The sequence below is a fragment of the Gavialis gangeticus genome, unplaced genomic scaffold, assembly GCF_001723915.1.
Source record: "Gavialis gangeticus isolate Ggan-Ray unplaced genomic scaffold, GavGan_comp1, whole genome shotgun sequence".
NCBI classification, from domain to species: Eukaryota; Metazoa; Chordata; order Crocodylia; family Gavialidae; genus Gavialis; species Gavialis gangeticus.
In genome coordinates, this window is record NW_017729031.1 from 29,848,740 (window position 1) to 29,857,562 (window position 8,823).

Sequence of the window (8,823 nt, forward strand, 5' to 3'; positions counted from 1 at the left end):
CCAGCGGATCGTGGTGGACCCAAGGCCACAACTGGCCAGTTTCACCAAGAGGTGATCCTGGGATACCAGATCAAAGGCTTTTTTGAAGTCAAGATATATGACATCAGTCTCTTCTCCCTTGTCCAGGTGATTGGTCACCTGGTCATAGAAGGAAATGAGATTGGTCAAGCAAGACCTATCCACAACAGACCTGTGCTGGCTATCCCTCAGGGTGTTGGCATCGGCCAGTCCATTAAGGATGGCCTCTTTAGTAAACTTTTCTAAGACCTTCCCTGGGATAGAGGTCAGGCTGATGGGCTTGTAGTTTGCTGGATCCCCTTTCCTCCCTTTCTTGAAGATAGGCATCACGTTGGCCTTTTTCCAGTCTTCAGACACTACACCAGAGTGCCAAGTGCCCTCAAAGATCCGTGCCAGGGGCTGGGCTCTGATGCTCGCCAGCTCCTTGAGTACCCTGGGGTGTAGATTGTCAGGGCCGGCTGATTTAAAAGTATCCAGCTTCTCAAGGTGTTCCTTCACAAGGTCAGCTTTGATGGAGGGCTGGGGATCTCCCTCATCCGCACCTTCAAGTGATTTCAGCTTTCTCTCTTTTTTTCCCACCAGAATGGACTCAACTTTAGCTTTGCCCGTATAACAGCATGCCAGGTATGGGGTGCCCCTGACTGGAGCCCCTGCTGCATTGGCATATCTCATCCCAAGAAGATGCCCTTTTGAGAGAGGAGAAGAGCAGATAGTTTAAACCTTGGAGCTGCCTAGAGAGTCCACTTAGGAATAGCTGCTAACAAATGCAGCAAAAATGGGTCTTCCAGTGACTGCTGGCAGGGCAGGGAGCAGGGAGAAGCCAACTGGGGCTGGCTGACAAGATAAAACAGTTCGAGGTAACTGTTGTGGGTGATGGTAGGACAGGGAAGGAAGATCTTCACCCTGAAACTCAAGAGGCTAAATGGTTCCAGAGAACCACAAACTTTTGCAAGCGACTGCTTACTTGGCCAGGTGCTACACTTCTGAAGTGCTTAGTCTCTAAGGTGCCACCCTGCCCTGCTGTTGCCAGTGTCCAAATGGGATGAGCATCATTAGAAATGTTTATTGATAGCTAATGATCTCCCCTCTTTCAATAGGAGGGGAGACTGAGGCATAGAGAAGTAAAGTCAACTGCCCAGGAGCTCTTAGTGACTTTGAAGGCAGAGTTGGTACTAGAGCCAAGTCTTGTGCCTTAATCCGCCGGACCACATCACCATCCATGCTCCTGATTGCACCTTCTTTTGTGTGACAGTGAACTTTCTTTGGAATGATTCTCAAAGTTACACGCAGTGAGACTTCCGGTACCTTGTTGTCCAGTCTTCAATTAAAATGCCAGAGGACCCTATACATGAGAGAGCACCTACACAGCCTTATTAGTCTTGCAGACAGTGCAGGATTGTTCTCTATGGTCTCTTTTTTGATGTTGTGCTCCTTCTGGTTTGAAACAAGGATGGCATTAGAGCAGGGGCGGGCAATTATTTTGGGCAGAGAGCCGCTTACTGAGTTTTGGCAAGCCATCAAGGGTTGCATGACAGGCAGCCCAGGGCAGGTGAATATTAATTTTCTACATTTTTTAGGGGCCCCGCAGGCCAGATAGAATGGCCTGGCAGGCCGCATCCAGCCCGCGGGCCACATTTGGCCCATCCCTGCATTAGAGTCCTCACTGCTTCCCTGAGGCTACATCAGAGTCTCTTAGGAGTCCTGCTTATTGGCTATATAAAGCAATACCAAATAGTGTAATTAAAGTTAGTAAGGGATGCTGGCCAGAATCTTCTACTACTAGAAAAAAATCCTAGACAAAATGTTATGAGACCATTTATTCGGCTCTTTAAATAGACTTGGGTTTGATTAAAGTGATAGGTCAGTATATTTATATTTCTGATAGTTAATTTCCCTTCTAGGACACGAATGGCTGATGAAATTTGTCCTTATCAGGAAGAAGAGATAATGCATCCATGTGGCAGTCCCATGCTAAGTTTGAGGAGGAGCGGCTTGGCAGAAGTGTGAAATATATTGAACCTTATAGGCATGTGCCTTATTCAGTAATAAAACCTGTAATGTGAACCCTTGAACCTGCCACCAGAGCCCAGACTCCAGACAGGAAATGGTTTTCTGTATTACAGCATAGATATGGAAAGTTAAAATGTTTTTTTTTTCTCTGGGGTTATTTAGATTTATGTAGCCTGTACCCACTTGTTTCCTCCTTGCTGCTGTTGACTTTCACTGTGAATAGCAGCTTCATTAGCAGACTGACTAATCATTGTCCCATTTCTCACTTGACTTCGGTGCAGAGGTGTTGAGGGGAGCGGAGAAAGGGACAGAAGACCCACCACATTATTCAATTTTGACCAGTTCTACTGATTATTTACAGAAGAAAAAAGTCCCCCACTGGAAAAATGTTGAGATTTTTTGGCAACATTTTCTTTGTTTTTCCAGTTGTAGAAATCTGAACAAGAAATTTCATTTTGAATTAGTATTTCAAAACAAAGGTTTGCTTCTTTTTTTCTTCCTTTCTTTCTTTCTCTCTTTCTTTCTTTCTTTTTCTCTCTCTCTCTTTCATGGTTGTAATATAAAACATCCCTGTTGCAAGAAGGGAGGAGCTGGAAGGCAGGGAAGAGGGTTGAGATCTCCTAAAAATTCCAGATCTGGAATTAGAAAGCAAAGGATGCTTTTTTCCCCCAGTTTGAAATTAAACCAAATGAACAGGTTCCACTCATTTCTCAGTGAGATTTTCATGGGAAACTGGGCTTTCTCAGTAGAAGAAAGACTGAGCAGTATCATTTTTATTTTTGTTCCCCAGGCAAAATTATCAGCAAAAAAAAAAAAAAAGAAAAAAGAAAATCTGACCAACGCAGTTGATTAGCAAGAGAAGACAGTAGAATTGGTGGCATACTCGTTCTGCTAGACGATAAAGTTTTAAATCCCTTTTCATGTTATTAAAATTTGGGGCCAGATTTGCATCCTGTGATGATATGAATATGATCACAGGATGCAAATCTGGCCCCAGATTTTAATAACAGAGCTTTTATGCAGGAATTCCAGATGTTTTGGTGGGACACTGACCTTCACCTCCAAGCGAGACAACAGGCTCCATTCAGACTGTAGCACAGTTGCTCTTCTTGGCACAGGAGCATCCATGGCCAGATCCACTTGTACTGCCTGGCATTCCTGTCACATCATGCACAAATACTCTGCAGCTCCATAGTTTAATGCGTAGCATTATGTACACCTGCATAGTACTTTCCTTGATACATCATAAAAGCTTGAATCAAGCTTCAGTCCAGTCATGATTTGAGCAGTGCTTTTTCTAGGCCTTTATTTTCCAGTGTAAGAAACATTGTATGATGATCTGAAGATGATTAGCATTTTGGAGGTAAAAGTGCACATACAGGTACTGCAATTTTATCTGTACTGGCTGAAAAGTACACTGAGCTGGTATAGTGGGGGTGGGTGGGCATGTGTGTGTGTGTGTGTGCACGTGTGTGTAAGTAAATGTAATAATACAGTGCGTGGGCATCTGAAGTGCCAAGGTACTTTAAGCACTGTATAAGAAATTCAGTAGCTATAAGAATAACACAACAACATTCAAAGGAAAGGTGCCTCTTTTACTTTTTCTTCTTCTTCAGTAATCCAATGGGTCACTTTTTGCTGTTTGTTTTCTAGAGTATTCGGTCTAAAGTAGAACTAACTGTTTGGGACAGTCCTGAAGATATTGGCCTGACCTTCACAGCCACGTGCCAAGATGGTTTGTCATATCCTGGACTCAGAAAGTGTGCGGATCTGCAAATAGGAGATACAGTAAGTTTGGACAACCTTAGCACTAGTCGATGGGTTCTTCTAATATTGTATTTGTGATCTTGGGGTCGCAGCTTCACCCATTTGCCAAACATTCCCCACCTGGATGATGGGGTGCTAATACTTTGTTCCTTTTTTGGCCTCAGACCAGTTAAGATAGCACCCAAGAAAACACCGGCATTCACAGCAGTAAGTGATGGTCATGTAGCTTCAGTCACACTCCTTTGAAGGTGGGAATGCTAGCATCATGTTTTCCTGCTCTGTGTCACATTTTCTTGAACAAGTTTAATAGATTTCATAGACATTAGGGGCTGGAAGGGACCTTGTTGTAGAACGTTTGGGTCAAGAATTGGCCCAACCATATGCATCATCATTTTACCTGTCTCCTGTTTCCACTAACTTCTCCTTTCCTGGGAAAATTATGCATTTTCCTTCAGTTGGTGTTTGAGTTCCTTTATCCACCTTTCCCAGACTAGACTCACTTACCATTATTCCATTGCATTAGTCTGCATCAAAAAGTCAGAAACGTGCAGAAAACAATTTTCAGGTGGACCAGGCACTGTTACATTATACAATGATGCAGAATCAATAGGGACTACAGTGCAAAACCCTCCTCCTCCTCTACCCAGCTTTCCCCTAAATGTTAACATTATCCCACATCAGTTTTCCTGTTTATGAATTAGTACAAAATAGATTCTGATCTTTGCTCGGCTGGAATTTTTATGTTTATTACAGATGACTGAGTTGACCAGCTACAGAAAGGCTGCCTCTTTTGGAGGTATTTAGGGAAATGCTGTAGCAACAAGATATGTTACTAGCAAAGACAAACAATGGGCCAAAAATGTGATAAGATCAGGAGATATTTTTGGTTTTAGATGTCATTCTCTGCAGAGGATTCAATGTTTGGGTCTTTGATCTCTTTCTTTCCTATTGTAAATCCTCAGGTAGGTGTTAAATCCTGCAGCATGGCATCTCCTGAGTAAATGACTATCCTGTTGTAATAAGAGAGATTCTTCTTGCAATCTGTCCAGCACGCTTTGGTCACGATACATTAGTGCTGCATAAATCTGAAGGGATAAGTGTCTATACAATTATGTTGTCTTGGATTAGGTACTATCCTCTTTCTAACGTGCCTGCAAAACAGGAGGACGTGTTTCAAGAGGGAGAGATTGTCATCTGGTATAAATCAGCATTGTTCCATTGAAGTCAGTGAAGCCAGGCCAGTTTATATAGGCTGAGCATCTGACCTTGTAAAGCCTTAGTTTTTTGTTGTACTCAGGCATTCAGTTGCTGAAGCCATTTCTACATTTTCCTTATTGTAGAAAAACTCAGGAATTTTCCTAGGGTTATAGCGTGCACTAAGTTTTAAAGCTGTGGTTAGGAAGTAAAAAATTAAAAAGCTTTGGTGGTGGTAATACAGTATTACAGTAGTAATAATGGTATGGTGGTAGTAATACAGTATTAAAAAAATAAGAATCCTTCTTATTTAACAGATAGGACTGTTTCAGCATTTGCAGCGGACTGCCTGACTTTGAATCAGTTGGCCAAATTGATCTCTAGAAAAAGTCCATTGAGGTTACAGAGGGATGGATTTTGCCCTTGTGACTGCAGCCAACTATGAATAGTCCAACTATGAATGGCATTTTTCTTGTAAGAACTGTGATCAGTAGGGATGGGAAGGTTAGGAATAGGGGGAGTAGGGGGGAGAATCCCTATTTAAATTGCAGTGTTGGGTCTGTATATGGGACCCAGCATTGTAAGAATATGGCAAAGAACAAAAATTACCCTCTTATACTGCCAGTTGTTGTTTTGTCCCTAATTACATGGGATCTTTGCTCCAATCAAAGCCCCTCACTATTATCCACTAACGAAGTTGGCACACAACCGCAATAGGTAGAGAAGGTAATAACAATCAATTCTGAGGCTGAGGCCAAGGGGAGAATTGCTGCCCTTTGTCATGCATGGGGTTTGCCTCGTCTCAGTTTGCCAGATCTAGGAGGCAGGGAAGCTTTTTTAGCATACCTGCATGTTTGTTTGCTTTGTGCCAGTTTTTACTGATGGTGCCACCACTAAGATGGCTTTGCCATGACACAGGCACTGGCAGTCCCAATGCAATGCTGTATATTAAGCAGCTACAGTGGTATATAAATACTTAATGTCTGTCCCTTTCCACCTGAATATGCCAGACTCCTAGGGCACACGGTAGGTGTTGCTCCATGCGTTGGCTTTGGGTTGTGGATAATGGTCTGTCTTCTCCTAGAGAAGCAGCCTCCACGTGGATCAGTGAATGAGACGTTCGTTGTCCAACAAGGACACGCGTGGAAGTCTAGACCATATTCTTAATTTCCTGCATTAACTCAGAGGCTAGCTACTACTGCAAAGATCAAATCTCAGCTGCAAACCAGAAAGAGAAAAGATCTTTGCAACAGGCGGATTCATTCATTCATATCTGGGGCTTCATCCTCCCATAGTTGAAATCAACGGGTGATTATTCTCACCAATCCATGGAAAGCGGGATCTGGCTCTGAAATCTTTTAAAACCGTTTCCTTAAAGAAGATACCACTGATAGTGGGGTCTGATCTGCTACAGTGTCGTTCTAAAGGCACTGGCTTTACTGATCCCCTCAAGCTCAGACTTTCCAGTCTGGTTTCCTCTGTTATTTAACACGTTTTGCCTCTTTTTTTTTAGCTGGTATAGGTCTTATAAGACCAATCACCATACTCAGGAAGGAATTTTGCCTCGTGGCCAGATTCATAGATTCATAGATTAAGGGTTGGAAGGGACCTAGTAGATCTTCCAGCCCGACCCCCTGCCAGGGCCAGATTGTTATGGACTGGGCGGTGGGGTGGGAGGCTGTCTTGCTTTGGAGGGGGGCAGTGCTCTACTCTCCTCCTCTGATCTTTTGAGTATATTTTTAACAAACTTTGCAGCATTAGGATGTTGGCCATCTTGGTCCCCTTCTTTACCTATGGCAGATTAGGGTATTAGGTCTTGTCTTGTGTCAGGGTTAAATGTGTAGTTTTGCTAAGAAATTAGACAATGGATTTGTATGGGATGGTTTTGGATATGGATGGTCCTGCCTAAGATAGGGGATTGGACTAGATGACATCTAAAGGTCACTTCCAACCCTACTTCTCTGTAATTCTAAGTCAGATTAGTTTTTTCCCTTCTGTGAAGCAGGGATATCACTGCTGTTGGTGCAAGTGGCTGCTGAATTACCATCTGCCTATAACCATTTGGCAGAGAGGTGCAGAGCAGATTGCTTTCCGCTAACAGAGAGAACTGAAGGTGACTCTTCCAAGGAGCAAAAGGATCCGGTTCCCTTTTATTTTTGTTTGATGTCTTTAAAACAGACTCAGATGACTTGTACTGTAGTAGGTAAGAGAAAGCCTCTGAATAAGCTGTGGCATGAAGATAAAATACTCTTCACCAGAGTAACATCTTCCATTCAGAACATCTCTTGCACGTGGCTGGGTCACAAGACGTGGAGCTAGAGCCTGTATATGGTAGTGATGACACTGCGTTCTGCAAAGCAGCTCCATTCAGCCTATACATCTGCGTACGGTGGCAAGACTCCTTCGTAGTGTAGGTGCCGGGCTGTGAGGTTTCCTTGGTTTTCAAGGAGAAGCCCGGTCCTGGAGTGCAGCATTCCAGAATGGATTGGGATTGGGTTTGTCATTAGCAGTTCTGTTAGTAAAGTATTAATAATAATTACTGGTGGAACTTCTGACAAAAAATACAAGACCAGTTTCTCATTATCAAGTAGTAGGGGTGGGAAGAATGCATCTGCAGTTTGCATGTACAATTACTACGATTTAGGAGTGTGCATTCATAAAAGACCTGCTATGCATCCAGTCTCCACAGCTTGAGGACACTGCATCTACAAATTAGACATGCGGATGTGCTCCATTTTGACCTTGACCCTTGGACTGTTGATGTCGGGAAAATCTGGCTGATTATTAGTTAATTTAGTTCTCTAATTTGACTAGAATTGCTGCTGTACCAACAAGCATTCCTTCCTGCTTCACGGAAACCAGAATCGCCAATAATGAAGAAAATTACCACCAGTGGCTGGTGACTCTAATATCCCATGAAGCCTCTTCCTTATACTTGTGGTTTCTCTTAGCAAGACCTGGCCACAAACAACTAAACATTTGGTTTAGTGGCTGAAATATCTCTCAGGACAAACAGGTGAAGTGAGTCACCTCCAGGACAATTTTTAAATGACTTTGCTATAAGCAGTAATGCAAATGAGTGCAAAAAGTGCTAACATTTTGCTAGTGAATGAAAGAAGGTGGGGCAGAGGGAGGCTGTCAAGAGCCTTGAATGCAAAGACAAGCAGTCTGTCTGTTATGATGGAGGAGGCCAACGGGGAGATGGGGGCTTCGAAGTGATTAGGTGAAAGCTCTTTACACCAGAATCCTGCCTGGGTATCACTGGCAAGATTGCATTTGGAAAACAATGATGGGAGCCTGTATAAGAGCTTTGTGCATAGATACAGAAAGGAGCTGAGGACAGATCTTTGTGGGATCCTTGTAGGGACCTGGAAGGGAGAACAGTGAAGAACCACTGAAGGCTATTGTCAGAGAAAGAGATTTAGAGAAGGGAAGAGATATGGAAGCAAAGGGAATATAACATTTCAAGAAGAATATCACAGTTGGCTAGAAGTCTGCTGGCAAGTCAAGGAATGTGAAAATTGAGCGCTGGCTCTGAGATCTGGCCAAGAAGTGGCCATTAGAGACTTTGACAAGAACAGCTTCAGTGTAAAGAACAGAAGCCAGGCTGTAGAAGGTGGATGAACCGGAGGAGGGGACCATCTAGCCCAGGGGTAGGCAAAATGAGGCCCACGGGCCGGATGCGGCCCTCCAGTCCATTCTATCTGGCCCACAGGGCCCCTATAAATTTTAGAAAATTAATATTTATCTGTCCTTGGCTGCCTGTCATGCGGCCCTTGATGGCTTGCCAAAACTCAGTAAGCAGCCCTCCGCCCCAAATAATTGCCCGCCTCT

General features: G+C 43.5%; 1 protein-coding gene across 1 annotated transcript in view; it reads left to right on the forward strand.

Annotated features, from left to right (window-relative positions):
* The window catches only part of ITGB5 (integrin subunit beta 5), a 151,084-nt gene that overhangs the window by 77,382 nt on the left and 64,879 nt on the right, over positions 1 to 8,823 (forward strand). The window contains exon 9 of the mRNA XM_019522562.1: positions 3,682 to 3,816. Within this exon, the coding sequence (XP_019378107.1) occupies positions 3,682 to 3,816 (135 nt within the window). The remainder of the gene's footprint in view (positions 1 to 3,681; positions 3,817 to 8,823) is intronic.